The sequence below is a fragment of the Eptesicus fuscus genome, chromosome 22 (assembly GCF_027574615.1).
Source record: "Eptesicus fuscus isolate TK198812 chromosome 22, DD_ASM_mEF_20220401, whole genome shotgun sequence".
NCBI lineage: Eukaryota > Metazoa > Chordata > Mammalia > Chiroptera > Vespertilionidae > Eptesicus > Eptesicus fuscus.
The window spans coordinates 25,074,343-25,089,026 of NC_072494.1; the positions used below are offsets into that span (position 1 = coordinate 25,074,343).

The 14,684-nt window shown below is 39.2% G+C and overlaps 1 protein-coding gene across 3 annotated transcripts in view; it reads left to right on the forward strand.

Annotated features, from left to right (window-relative positions):
• DHX9 (DExH-box helicase 9) overlaps positions 1–14,684 on the forward strand; it is a 43,802-nt gene that overhangs the window by 23,135 nt on the left and 5,983 nt on the right. For all 3 annotated transcript variants that reach the window (XM_054712132.1, XM_008145928.3, XM_054712133.1), the window contains exons 13-24: positions 843–984; positions 1,411–1,493; positions 2,708–2,864; positions 4,995–5,095; positions 6,323–6,536; positions 6,975–7,069; positions 7,286–7,359; positions 8,444–8,596; positions 12,581–12,741; positions 13,477–13,588; positions 14,179–14,340; positions 14,446–14,573. In XM_054712132.1, coding sequence (XP_054568107.1) covers positions 843–984; positions 1,411–1,493; positions 2,708–2,864; positions 4,995–5,095; positions 6,323–6,536; positions 6,975–7,069; positions 7,286–7,359; positions 8,444–8,596; positions 12,581–12,741; positions 13,477–13,588; positions 14,179–14,340; positions 14,446–14,573 — 1,582 coding nt within the window. The remainder of the gene's footprint in view (positions 1–842; positions 985–1,410; positions 1,494–2,707; positions 2,865–4,994; positions 5,096–6,322; positions 6,537–6,974; positions 7,070–7,285; positions 7,360–8,443; positions 8,597–12,580; positions 12,742–13,476; positions 13,589–14,178; positions 14,341–14,445; positions 14,574–14,684) is intronic.

Sequence of the window (14,684 nt, forward strand, 5' to 3'; positions counted from 1 at the left end):
GAACTAAAATACAACCTGTCATCAGGAATTTTTTGACAAAATCAAATTCAAGGCATCTTGGAAGCATTCATTCTTGATAAATCTTTATGTACCTACATAGCTATACCTTTCAAACATACTACCCACCAAGTAAATACTGTTTTGTATACTTAAAAGATATGGAACATTTCAGAAAAGTTTTCAGAAAAACCAAGGACCAACACTAAAAAAAACAATAAATAGCATTCCCCTTAGGATTCGGCATATTTATTGCTGGAAGCAGTAATATATACTGTTGCTCCACTACGTAAGCTCATCAGAAACAGGAGTGATTTCATTCCATGTGGCACCTGATGCAGAATGTAACAAATGCTTCCTTTATGCGTTAATAGATGAATGAAAGGTGGCCACAGTGGAATATGGCAAAGGAGATTGTTCACCTTCCTAATAACCATCCTAATTAAATTTTTAAAAATGCCTTCGCTATGGTTGGCAGTTACAGGGAAGCTCCCTAGTTGTGTGTGTGTTAGCCCCTTCCCTGCTAGAAAATCACTCTGAATATCTTTAACAGTTTAGGCCAGTGGTGAATAAATTGTTTTTCATATAAAAATCTTGGAATCACTTTATATACAAGATGAAAAACAGGATGTTTCAGTATCTGACATTGAATTAAGTTAATTTTTTTGTGTCCTGAATTAAAAAAATAAATTTTGGAACTTCCTTTAAGATAATCATTACTATTATAGTTTCTGTTGATTACTGAGCTGGCAGTGGGACAGATTGACTATGATAATTCAGTAATCCCAATAAACAGGTGTAACTGATTGTGCTGTTTTTTAAGTCACTTTTATTTTTGGTCTCAGCCCAGGAGAATCAGTGCCGTGTCTGTGGCAGAGCGCGTTGCATATGAGAGAGGAGAAGAGCCTGGAAAAAGCTGTGGCTACAGTGTGCGATTTGAATCTATACTTCCCCGCCCTCATGCCAGTATAATGTTTTGTACTGTAGGTCAGTAATGTGTTGAATTTTGGTCTTTCATTTGGGGTTTACATTGTGTTATTTTTGAAGAAAGCTTGGTAATAGCACAGAATGGCTGGAAACCATAAATCAAGGGCCATTCTCAAAATTATTGTTTAAATAGAACTTTGAGCAGTTTTTTTCCTTTATGGACAGCATGATACATCTGCTGGACATTGTAGCTTGGAAAAAATGAAATCAGCTTAGGTTACTAGAATTATATCTCTTAATTCAGAGTTCATCACTTTTTAAATAATTTTAAATATGCAGGTGATTGTTTCTTTTTTTAAATAATGCTGGGGTTATAGAGTTGAAGCATAATTGTCTAGAAACTTGATTCTTTGAACTTTTCTATCCCTCTACTTTAATCAACATAGAAACTCATCTCCATTTGTTGCTGTCATTTTTTTCCCCAAGGTGTGCTCCTGAGAAAATTAGAAGCAGGCATTAGAGGAATCAGTCATGTAATTGTAGATGAAATACATGAAAGAGACATAAATGTAAGTGGCTGAACATTATGATAAGGTAACAATGCTAATATTCTGAATAAAAAGAAATCAAAATGTCTGCTTTGCTTTTTCTTTTCCCACTATTTACATCATCTACCAAAACCATGAACTTGTTCACTAAGATGTTGAACATCTTTTTCTAGTGAGGCCATTAAACCCTTTTTTTTTCTTTGAACGTTCATAGTAGCAAATGTTGACAATAGTAAAATTCTGGAAACAACCCAGATACCTGCAGTATGTACCATCAGATACCTACTGGTGAATCAGTTGGTATATTCACATATTGGGATATTAAAATCATTAGAAAGAATAACTGTAGTAAATGAATCTTCGCAGTGATATGGTATGTGAGAGGAAATCCCAAAGATTATATAAAATACATATTCTCATAAAGTTAAGAGTATTATATAGGTGTCTATAAAATATTTATAGATGAGGTGAAAGCTGTATATATGAAAAGAAATAAAGATTTTGATGATGGTTTTTTGTACTTGGGGAAGGCAAAGTGATGGATGAGAGACCACACAGCTAGAGAAAAGTTTTGTCAAAGTTCTAGCTTTCATGTTCAATGGATACTTTACATGATTAAGTGTCTTGGCCCTTATTTTGTTTGAATGAATCAGCTAGGACCTTTTCAACATTTTTAAGATTTACTTTACATGTGATTGGATAACTGATTTTTTTAAATTATATTTTTTATTGATTTCAGAGAGTAAAGGGGAGAGTGAGAGAGATGATGGTGGTGATGATGAAGAATCATTGATTGGCTGCCTCCTGCATGCCCCACACTGGGAATCCAGCCCGAAACCCAGGCATATGCCTTGACAGAATAGAACCTTGACCTTCTGGATTTATAAGTTGACACTCAATCACTAAGCCATACCAGCCGGGCTAAATAACTGATTTTTGACTTACGATAGGTTTCCCTTTTTTCTAGTTAAAGTTGGTGTGCCTACAAATATAAATTTCACTGAAAAATTTGAAATGAATTCTTTGCTCTCATTTTTTTCTTCCCTACCTGAAGAGCACTTGTTTTAAATCCCATAGCTATTAACCTGTGACTGTTCTTTTAAAATACTGTTTGTAATTGCACCCCCACTGTAACCCTTTATTTAAGCCTCCTAGGTAACTGCAATCTCTTGGGTGTATCTCATTAGCACTGACTTTTTAATGCAATTTTGTTTTGTTTGTGTGTGTTTGAATAGACTGACTTCCTTTTGGTGGTGCTGCGAGATGTGGTTCAGGCTTATCCTGAAGTTCGAATTGTTCTCATGTCTGCTACTATTGATACCAGCATGTTCTGTGAATATTTCTTCAATTGCCCCATCATTGAAGTTTATGGGAGGACTTTTCCTGTTCAAGGTAAATATTGTGTAGGGGGTGAGGGTGAGGGTGAGGGTGAATATCTTTTGTGCTCCTCAGGAGCATGATTGACCAATTTCTTAATTCTGGAGATGAAGAAAATTTCGTTTGTAGATTAAAGCAGCGGTCACCAACCTTTCAGACCTCTCGGACCACCAGTTGGCAACCGTTGGGTTAAAGGACATTTAAAATCCAGGCAAATTAGAGTATCAAGTGCATCATAGCATTCTTGGGGTTTTAGTTAATCAGGAGTGAGTACAGTCTGAGGAGCGAGAACAAGTTTTCATTCACTACATGCAGAGTGTGCATATGTAGTAGCCCAACTTTTAAAATTATTACAGTCGGGTAAATCAATATGATGGTCATGGGAAATACTGTTAAAAGTTTAAGCAGCAGGTTCAAATTAACAAGATAATTTTTGCTTAGAGCCAAATCAGGCAGACTTTGGAAATGACATTAAAGTGAATATTTCAAGGTAAAGTATTTCTGATAGTTAAGATTCTGATAGTTAAAAGTACAATAATTTTTTACTTTAAAAGGTTTTGTCATCACCATTTTTAATAGCTTGGGTTAAAAAAGAATGAATTATGGGGCAGTCTAATTGAGGGCATGAAAATAAGCTAAATAGTTTGCAGTGTAAGTATGAAATAATGAATGTATATTTCAGGGAGCTATTTTTTGAAATTTTAAAATACGAGTAGCTCTGAAGTAAAAGCCAGTGTACAAGAGAACTAAAACTGCTTTGAAAGTATACTGAGATTGAAAAAATACATGGGTGGCAGATGGTAGGAGCCAGGTTTTACTGTTGGAGTGAGAGGTTATAGGTTAGGAGGGAAGGGAGCCATGGGTTACATTTGGGGACATCAGGAAGAACTAGTGTATAGATACATTTGTATAGGAACAAATGGTTGCATGTATTTGTATCCGTACAAGTGGTTAGATACAGAAATAAGTCCAATGAATTAGTACATGGGCTAATATCCATACATGTATTTTCTAGCTTTGTCTGCTGATCAGTCCTAGAAGCAATGATCACTATCAAGGGACATGCCACCATCCAGATGGTATTTCTAGTAGCATTTTCCAGTTAAAGAACCAGTCCTTAGAGAAATGGCTGATTCTAAGGTTAAGGCAGGGGATATCTGAGATGAACCTGGGATATTTTGTAGTGCCAGAAAATGAGGAACAAAAACACCCCACAGTGATGAAGACAAAGGGACTTAGGAGCTAACTGAGAGAGCTCTCAATGACCAAAGCTTGCACTAATTGGAACAAAAAAGTATAGTAGTGGATTATATAAGTATAAAATAAATATTCATGAATCTGTGGATGGTAGGTAAATGAGAAAAAAGGTAAAGACAAATCTCTGATACAGAAGAATTCAAAAAATGTATGTAGATACTCTCTCAAAAAAGTGAGAATTAACTCCCTGTCCTGTAAGTGCTGTGCTTAAAGACTTGTTTCCAAAGAGGAGTATGGAAAGGGGGAAGCAGGTATAACTTTGCAGTGTAGTAACTTGGCAAACACTATCTCAGGTGATCAAGTTGAACATCATCGGGGTAAGGCATGTGCCTTGGATATGTGATGAGAATGGCACTTTGGGCTTTTAGAGCTTAGGGGACAAATGTTTAGATTATGAGACACTTCTGGGCCCATCCTAGAACTTCAGGAGATAATTGATCAGCAGATGTTCCGACCTTTTCTTTAAGGTCCTTCTTCAGAGTATTAACTAAAAGGAACCCATTTATGTGTACATCCTGGACTATGGAATGTTACTGTATTGATATTATTTCTTTTTATATATAACACTCACACCATGGGAGTGTATAACATAGTGCATGTACATAGTAGGCATTCTATGAATGTTTGGTGGGACATTGTATATAGATACCATGGCTGGCTTTGTGGGAACATGTATAAGATACCTGACTCTCCTTCAAGGTTCAAGAAGTGGGAACACTGAGTTAGATTGGGAAAAGAGGTTATTGGCCACTGGAATTTCTTGGCAGTTGGGAAGAATCAGGTTGATGGATATTAGGTAATTTTGAATTATGAATTTGAAAATGACTTTTAAAGACTTCTCCATTCTGAAACTTGATGATACTTACCTGACTGGATTGTTTCTGACAGAATATTTTTTGGAAGACTGTATTCAGATGACCCATTTTATTCCTCCACCAAAGGACAAGAAGAAGAAGGATAAGGATGATGATTGTGGTGAGGAGGAGGATGTAAGTGAATTTCATGGAGACTTCATTATGGGAAGATTGTTGTTATAGAGAAGAGAATGGATTTTAGTAAATATTCGCAGTTAAGTTAGCATTACAGAAAACTTTATAAACTGACCATGATGTCTGTCTGAGTTGATGGCATTCCAAAAAGGTTCATGTGAGTGACAAGCTCTTTTCATATCATGAGTTAAATAATCTCTGGTAAAAAGGTCAAAAAGAAAAACAGTAATATATTTAAAGGTCACAGCACATGGGTCACTAACTAGTAGAAAGGCATAATCTTGTGCCCCACCCCAGATCTGCTAAGTCAGAATCTTTATTTTCACCAGATGTCCAAGTGACCCAGTAACCAAGGTAAACAAAAATATGTTGTAACAATGTCCTCGTTATTGGAGGTTTGTCATTGATTCTAAGGTAGACTTCTTAGAAAAGACTGACCACTTTATTTCAGAAATAGATGAAAGTGATCAAATCCCTGCCTGCAGGACACTCATTTAAAAATTAAAGAACTTTCTATTTGGTATGCAGTGAACCTGGGAATTACACAGGGAAGCATTGTATGCATGGGCCCAGCCAGCATGGCTCAGTGGTTGAGCATCCACTTATGAACCAGGAGGTCACGGTTTGATTCCCAATCAGGGCACATGCCTGAGTTGCAGGTTCAATCCCCAGTGTGGGGCTTGCAGGAGGCAGCCAATTAATGATGCTCTCTCATCATTGATGTTTCTATCTCTACCTCTACCTCTCCCTTCCTCTCAGAAATCAATTTTTAAAAAGTATGTTTTTAAAACAATAGTTATATGGTAATTGTTTAAGAGAATCGTGAGCAGTTCATTAATCAGTAGGGAAAATATTTTAGAAAAACCAAGAGTTTATAGTTAGTCATAAGAAAGAAATATGCTCAGTAGGAGGAGCCATTAGAAGTTCAGAGTCAAATGTTAAGTTTGTATTTGTATTTTAGAACCTTTTTGGAATGCCATCAACTCAGACAGACATCATGGTCAGTTTATAAAGTTTTCTGTGGGAAATATTGGTTAGTACGTAAATCAATATGCCACAGGTTCTGCTCTTTTGGAAATTAAATTTCTTCTGTATGCCAGAAAGGACTAATCAGCTAGAATTAATGAGATTAGGTGTCATTTGAATATTAAGAGCAGACATAGGAGACTTAATCTCATGAGCTGTGGTTAATCAAGATATTCCCAAATATGTCTCCTCCTTTTGCAGGCAAATTGCAACCTGATCTGTGGTGATGAATATGGTCCAGAAACAAGGATGAGCATGGCTCAACTGAATGAAAAGGAAACTTCTTTTGAGCTCATTGAGGCTCTACTTAAGTACATTGAGACCCTCAATGTTCCTGGAGCCGTGTTGGTCTTTCTGCCTGGCTGGAATTTAATTTATACTATGCAGAAACATTTGGAAATGAATGCACATTTTGGTATGAGTCTTTGAATTCTTGCATATATGAGAGTGAAAGTGAATCTTTCTGCTTGTGCCCTAACCACTATGTATAAACAAAATTTAGTGTGTCCATTTTTATACAACAACTAGAGGCCTAGTGCATGAAATTCGTGCACTGGGTGGTGGGGGAGAGGGGAGAGTCCCCTCAGCCCAGCCTGCACCTTCTCCAATCCGGGCCCCTTCGGGGGATGTCCTACTGTCAGTTTAGGCCCGATCCCCAGCCTGATTGCCCCTAACTGCCCCATCCCTCTCCGCCAGCCTAGTCGCCCCGCCCCACGCAGCCTACTGTTGGACATTACTGTGATGGCTTCCCAGACAATTTGCATATTCCTTTATTAGTATAGATGTGCATAATGGATAGCAGTTTTAAACTAGGCTCCTATTTTTAAACCTTAACCTTTCTGTATTGTTATAGGAAGCCATAGGTATCAGATTCTGCCTCTACATTCTCAGATTCCTCGAGAAGAACAGCGCAAAGTATTTGACCCAGTACCAGTTGGCGTAACTAAGGTAAACAATGAACATTACAGTTACAGGGTTGTGAATGTCATAGATATTAAACAAATGTTACCGGTCTTCAAAGAGCTATTAAAAAAAAACTAATCTGTCTAAATTGAGGGAAAAGGGGATATTCTCTCCAAGTTTAGTAAGCTTTTCATTAACTAGTCAATGGCTAAGTGATCAAATTCCTGAAGTGTAATTTTTCTTTATGTCATTTCTTTACAGGTTATTTTGTCCACAAATATTGCTGAGACAAGCATTACTATAAATGATGTTGTTTATGTCATTGACTCCTGCAAGTAAGTTCACAAGGAACCTATTTGCCTGGAATAAATCTTTAGAATGTAGTTTAAGTTCCTGTGTTCTTATACCATCAAATCACTGTGCATTTATATATACTGGGCAGTAAACTAATTAATAATGTCTCTTGTTTTTGATCATCACAAATCAGTTATGGTAGGAAGTAACAATGCTTAGTACTCTTAGTTTCTGACTGATTCCACTGCTCTTATCTGTAGATGTTTTGTTGGCAACTTCCAGGAAAATGAACATCTGTTTTGTGTATAAAGACAGTCAGTATTTAGCACATGACAAATATACTACCTGTAGGACACTCATTTTAGAATTAAAAGAGTTCATATTTAGTATTAAATGAGTATGAGAGATACATAGGGTGGCATTGTGTATAGATTAAGTACTTATGGTAATTGATACACAAGACAAAAAAGTCAAAAGTTTGGTTATATCTGGCCAGCTTGTGCCCAAGTCTTTTCTATATAGTCTTTCCGCCTACCTGACAATAGAAAAAGATTTGCAAATGCCCAGTTTAAGGATTGGTGAATAGTATGCAGCTCCTCTGTGCCATCCCAATCATTTAGTGCTAGCCACCTATTTGTAACATTGAAGGGTTCAGGGTTGTAAAGGATTTAGAAGGACACTGCTGGTGAGGTCATGAGAAGTGCCCCATATTCCGGTTTAGCACATGTCCTTTAGATCAATGATAGTGTAGATCATCTAATTGTCCACTTACATTTATATAACAGATCTACTTAAATGCTTTACATTTATTAATTAACTTAATATTTATATATAAAAACCCTATGAGATAGGTGATGGTATTATAGTCATTTTCAGATGAGGAAAATGAGGCACAGTATAGGTTAGTCACTTAGCCAAGATCATCTAGCTGGTAGTGGCACATATGTGTTACATTGCCTTTTAGTAAGCTGACAGGAGATGCAGTCAAATTCTTACTGGTACTGTTCACAAATAGACATCACATGTAGGTGTGGCCATCTGGAACTCATCCCCCACTTAGAATAATATTAGTTACGTATTGGTAGTTCACATGAGTCCTAGAATTAACTACTCTGTGCTATGTAGGCAGAAGGTGAAGCTGTTCACTGCTCACAACAATATGACAAACTACGCGACAGTGTGGGCGTCCAAAACAAACCTGGAGCAACGGAAAGGACGAGCTGGCCGAGTACGCCCGGGCTTCTGCTTTCACCTCTGTAGCCGAGCTCGTTTTGAGAGGTGAGACCAATTATAGAATAAAGATGGATGTTGTTTTTAACCCTTTATATACCTCTTTCCTACCCTCCCCACCCCCCTTTTTCTCTCTCTCTCTCTCTCTCTGCCATGAATTTAATGAAATCAGTGCATAAATGCCTCCAGTTAACTATATTGGAGGAAACTTAGCTTGGATGACAAGATTGCAGTAAGAATGAAAGAAATCACAAATTGTCAGTGGTTGCATGTTAGATACTGGTTTACTTATAAGCATTTAAAAGGAGAATATATGGACATTATTTTGGTTCTGCATAGCTTTATTACTTTGGAATTATTGCTATTTATAGAATGATTAACTTTCTGGAAAATGTTAAAGTAATATTTTGTATTTATAGATTATTTCTCTCTCTTTTTTTTTTTTTTTTTCACTGTTAGCACATCACCTGTTTCATGATCTCCTCATCTAAGAAATAGAGGCCATTATTTAGATAAAGAAACTAAAGCTTAAAAAAGTTTAGCTGACTGCTCCCAGGCTAAAGTCCAAGTCTGTTTATACCTTGGGCGTTTCCATTTATAGTACACTAGTGGGCCAGTGGTGCAGGACTGGGCAAGACGGGGCTGGACACCCCCTCCTTGGTTCCTCACCCGCCAGCTGCACCTAGGGCAGCACTGCAGCTCAAAGGGAGACTACAGGGTGAATGGGGTCCCTTGCGAGGCTTGGCCAGCTGGAATCAGGACAAAACCTGCTCTCATATCGCCCGAGGGGTCCTGGACAGGGAGAGGGCACTCTGCAAAGTTGCTGTCCGTAGGCAGCTCCTGCGTTGAGCTTCTGCTCCCTGGTGGCCAGTGCATGTCATATGTATCTGCCAGCCGGCCAATTGCTTAGCCTTTTATACATATACTAGCTTTCCCGTTGCAGGAAAATTCCTGCAATGGGATTTCCTGCTGCACTCTACCCCGCCTCCGTTCCTCCCTTGCCGCCCGCCTCGCCTTCTCCTCTGGCCCGCCCGCGTTTCCCTTCGCCCCCGGCCCCGCCTCCACCCCGCCCTTGCCGCCGGCCCCGCCTTCTCCTCCAGCCCGCCTTCGTTTCCCTTCGCCTACGGCCCTGACTTCGCTCCTCCCTTCTCCTCCCCCCACCCCCCTGGCTTGCTTGCTTCTTCGAAGCTTTACTCCCCTTTGCAGCTCTTGGCTTCTTTTGACACTGTCTTGATATGCAAATTAGCCGCCATCTTTGTTGGGGCAATTTGCATACTCGTCCTGATTGGTTGGTGGGCGTGGCTTGGCTGGTGGGCTTGGCTTAGGTGTAGCGAAGGTGCGGTCAATTTGCATATTTGTCTATTATTAGATTAGACTAGAGGCCCGGTGCACGAAATTTGTGAGTGGGGGGGTGTCCCTCAGCCCAGCCTGCACCGTCTCCAATCTGGGACCCCTCGAGGGATGTCCAATTGCCCGTTTAGGCCCGATACCCTCAGCTGTTCTCCACTGCAGTCCTGGGTCCCCCCGAACTGCCCTTCCCTGCAGGCCCGGTCACCCCCAACTTTCCTCTTCTGCTGGCCTGGTGACCCCTAACTGCCCTCCCCTGAAGGCCTGGTTCCCCCCAACTGCCCTCCCCTGCTGGCCATCTTGTGGTGGCCATCTTGTGTCCACATGGGGGCAGGATCTTTGACCACATGGGGGCAGCAATCTTGTGTGTTGGAGTGATGGTCAATCTGCATATTACTCTTTAATTAGATAGGATAAGAGGTCTGGTGCACGGGTGGGAGCCGGCTGGTTTGCCCTGACGGATGTCCTGGATCAGGGTGGGGGTTCCCTTGGGGCGTGGGGCGGCCTGGGCGAGGGGCCTATGGTGGTTTGCAGGCTGGCCATGCCCCCTGGCGACCCAAACGGAGGCCCTGGTATCTGGCATTTGTTTATCTTCTACAATTGAAACTTTGTAGCCTGGGGCAGAGCCAAGCCTTCTGCTTGCTCCATGGCAGCAGCCATTTCTGTTGGGGTTTATGTATCTTCTATAATTGAAACTTTGTAGCCTTAAGCGGAGGCCTGGGCCAGCCAGGGTGTGCGGAAAGCTTGGCTTCCTCCATTGCTGGGGGCAACCCTACCCTCCCGCTCTTTCCAGCTCTGTGGCTGCCACCATTTCTGTTTGGATTTGTTTACCTTCTATAATTGAAACTTTGTAGCCTTGAGTGGAGGCCTAGGCCGGCAAGGGCAGGCGGAAAGCTTGGCTTCCTCCATTGCCTGGGAAACCCAATCCTCCCCTCCTGCTCTCTGTGGCTGTAGCCATCTTGGTTGGGTTTATTTGCATATTAACTCCTGATTGGCTTGTGGGCGTGGTTTGTGGGTGTGGTGGAGTGATGGTTAATTTGCATATTACTCTTTCATTAGTTAGGATAGATAGATATATATAGATGGCCTTTTAGGGAATGTTTGTGGGTGGTATCTATTAGTTAAAAACATCCTTATAGCTCTGAATTACAGACTTAACACATTGCGCGCAGATCACAAGCATTCTCGTGTTTTCATATTACACAGTGTTTTATATAAAAGTTAAAGGCACACCTTAAAATTAAATACCCATTGCATTTTGAAGTTATTTATTACATGTTCTTCCAAGCTAATATCTTTTTAATGTATGATGCTTTGTAAAATGTTTTTTGTACTCATTCAGTAGAAACTTACTGGCCACTGGGTAAAGCTATCAATAAAAGTACTGGTGTGCAATGTGTTAAGACATGTATTTAGATGTATATTTCTGGAGATCCATGTGATGTGTATTAGCTGTAACCAGGGGATTTGTGTGTGTATATTTATGATAGTAAAATATGAGACAGATAAATTTAGGTGACCAGATGTACATATTGCATTGAAGAAAAACTAGAGAGGCTTTAGTTTGCCTTTATACTGGTACCATATGTTTTTCTAGTAATTATGAATGTGGGTTTATTTTAGCATCAGAAGTTAACTCAGGAGACTGCCTGTGATATTTGGATGACAAGTTCTTTTAAAAGGTTAGATTATCCCTTGAAATGAAACAAATACTGTACTCATAACATCTTAGAGTAAAGCAACTATTAATTAGTGATGCATGAATAGAGACCTACAATGAGGAATTTTTATTCTTTTCTCTGTAGGATGAGGAATGAATATGCTATATAGGCATTTGTGTGAACTTGTTTTAAGCTGTTTTGCCAGTACTATTGGAATCATCTGTAATGGTTCCCATTGATCTTCATCATGAACAGTTCATAGGGAATAAGCCTGGATTAGAAGTGTAGAGACCTGGATTTTAATACTATTTGTGCCTAATATGTTTCATGAACTTAAGCATTTACTCTCTTTAGGTCTCTTTATAAAATAAAATTAAGTTACTTGACCGTTTTGTGTCTGTTTCCTCAGTTGTTAAAGATAGTATACTACCTAGCCCATAAGATTTGTTCAAGTATAAAATTAGTTAATAATGTAAAATACTGAGAACAGTGCTTGGCACATAGTAAGCTCTCAGTAGATGTTAGCTATTGTTACTAGTATTAGTTTGTAATAATAACTTATTATTTAAATTTTAAAGGTTAAGATGATCTGTAAGATCTTTTCAGAGGTACTAACATCATATGGACGAGAAAGAGGTTGTGAGAAAATGTCAGTATTAGCCCACATATCACAAAAGGTCTTGCTACTATTTTTAGCCCATTTTGCCAGCAGGCGGGAACTAAGATGCCATAGGTGGGGGTAATAACATTAGCAGTTTGGGATAATTTTTTCATTCTTCTTAACTCCCAGCTGAAAAAGCTATCAGACTCGGTAAGTATAGTCATAGTCATAAGTCCCTCCTCAACCAGTTTAGAGAGTCTTGTCCAGAGACAGTTTTTTGCAGTAAATATAAAACATTCTTTGATAATTGTAAAAGGATGAGGGAAGTGTAGTTCCATATTCCTGATTACCTGCAAAGATTTTATTATATAAATGTATGTATATGCAAAGGAGGATGGTTATTTTATGTTTGTTTTCTCTTAGACTCGAAACCCACATGACACCAGAGATGTTCCGGACACCATTACATGAAATTGCTTTGAGCATAAAACTTCTGCGTCTAGGAGGAATTGGCCAATTCTTGGCCAAGGCAATTGAGCCTCCACCTTTGGATGCTGTGATTGAAGCAGAGCACACTCTTAGAGGTACCTATAAATAGACCTACCTGGCACATGTGAATTATATCACCTGTCTTGTTCTCGCAAGTAACACTTAACAATGAATCAAAAAGAAAATACAGTCCACAGGACTGATGCTAAGGCTTCCATTGTTGTCTTATGTGCTTAGTATTATCAGGATTAACAATGAGTAACCTGAGGTAAAACAGAGCTAATGTCTTATTTTGGGGAAAAATGGAGAAAAGGCAAGATGTCACCTCTTAACCAATATTTAACAGTCAAAACATCAATAACTCATGATATTTTATGTACATCTTTTACAAAACCTACTTTTTCTAATCACACTTCTGATTGAAGCTGTTGTAGTATAGTGGGGGGAAAGAGGATATTGGAGCTGAGTCTAGTACTCATGTGTGTAAACCTCAGACTTGTTCTCAAGATATTTTTCTCAGAATTATCAATAGATGATATTAGACTTTGGCACATAGGTACTTTTAGTATTTATTAGTATATTTATAGACTTCTAATGGACTGTATTCAGTTTTACCACCTACAAGGCCTAATTCTAGTACATCTTCATAATAGGTGCTCCAGGATTTTTGAGTGAAGAAACTTGTTGGCTGGTGCTGGCAGCTGGCTTGACAAGTGATAAAAACTCAAGTGCACTTTCCTAATCTTAATCTATAAAGAAATGTTTCATCTTTGTCTAGGTTAAAGGGTGTTCGTTACTGTTTCTGCTCACAAAGAAATATCTTCCCACAGAGCTTGATGCATTAGATGTCAATGATGAGTTGACTCCTCTGGGCCGAATCCTGGCTAAACTCCCCATTGAGCCTCGTTTTGGCAAAATGATGATAATGGGGTGTATTTTCTAGTAAGTGCTTTGTTTTATTGCTGATAATTAAATGGTAGGATAGTTTCAAAATCTTATTCCCCTCCCCTTAAAAACAGGATGGGCTCAGATAGAAGAAAAACTGAACATTTTTAAGTGGGCAAGTGGCATACTTTAGACACTGAAAGAAGTATGAAATGAGAACAAATAGTAGATGGCCATCTGGACACAACTCACTGGGGAAAGAGTTCTGGTTTCTTAGAAGGTACAGCTCGGGAGGTTGGTTACCTATAATTGTCCCTGAAAGAGAAATAGCATTAGGTAAAAGGGTATGTTTTATCAGAAGTATTGAAGATTAAGAGATTTGGTAAAATGGGTAAGAGAGAATGGGAAAGGAAAACTATACACTAACTACTTAGTCATAATTTATGATAAATATGCATCCATTAATATTCTCAGAGCTCATTATTCTTTCCTGTTCTGCTTCAGGAGGGAGCAGCTGTAAAGTTCTTTGTTAAGCCAATTTCAGTGCTAATAAAGCAGTGTCATAGCCAGTCAAGACGCTGACCCACAGTATACTGTCCAAGGTGCTGGAACAAGAATGAGACTGACTTTTCCCGTCTCCGTTTCAGTGTGGGAGATGCTATCTGTACCATCTCTGCTGCCACCTGCTTTCCTGAGCCTTTCATCAGTGAAGGAAAGCGACTGGGCTATGTCCATCGAAATTTTGCTGGAACCAGATTTTCTGATCATGTGGCCCTTTTATCGGTATTCCAAGCTTGGGATGATGCTAGGTATGGATTTGAAAGAGGGTAGTTGTAAGGTTTGGGTGAACTGTCTCTAGTTTCTAATCTATCTAATTCCCTGGGCTTTAAAAATGACTCTTATACTTATTTTAGAATGGGTGGAGAAGAAGCAGAGATACGTTTTTGTGAGCACAAAAGACTCAATATGGCTACACTAAGAATGACCTGGGAAGCCAAAGTTCAGCTCAAGGAGATTCTAATCAATTCTGGATTTCCAGAAGGTAAGACTCTTATAGTCTTAAGACACATCTGGAGGGAATTTATGTAGTGCACACTATCAGTGCAGTCCGTCTCAGCTTCTGACTTTGACCCTGTGCTTTCTGTGTTCCAGC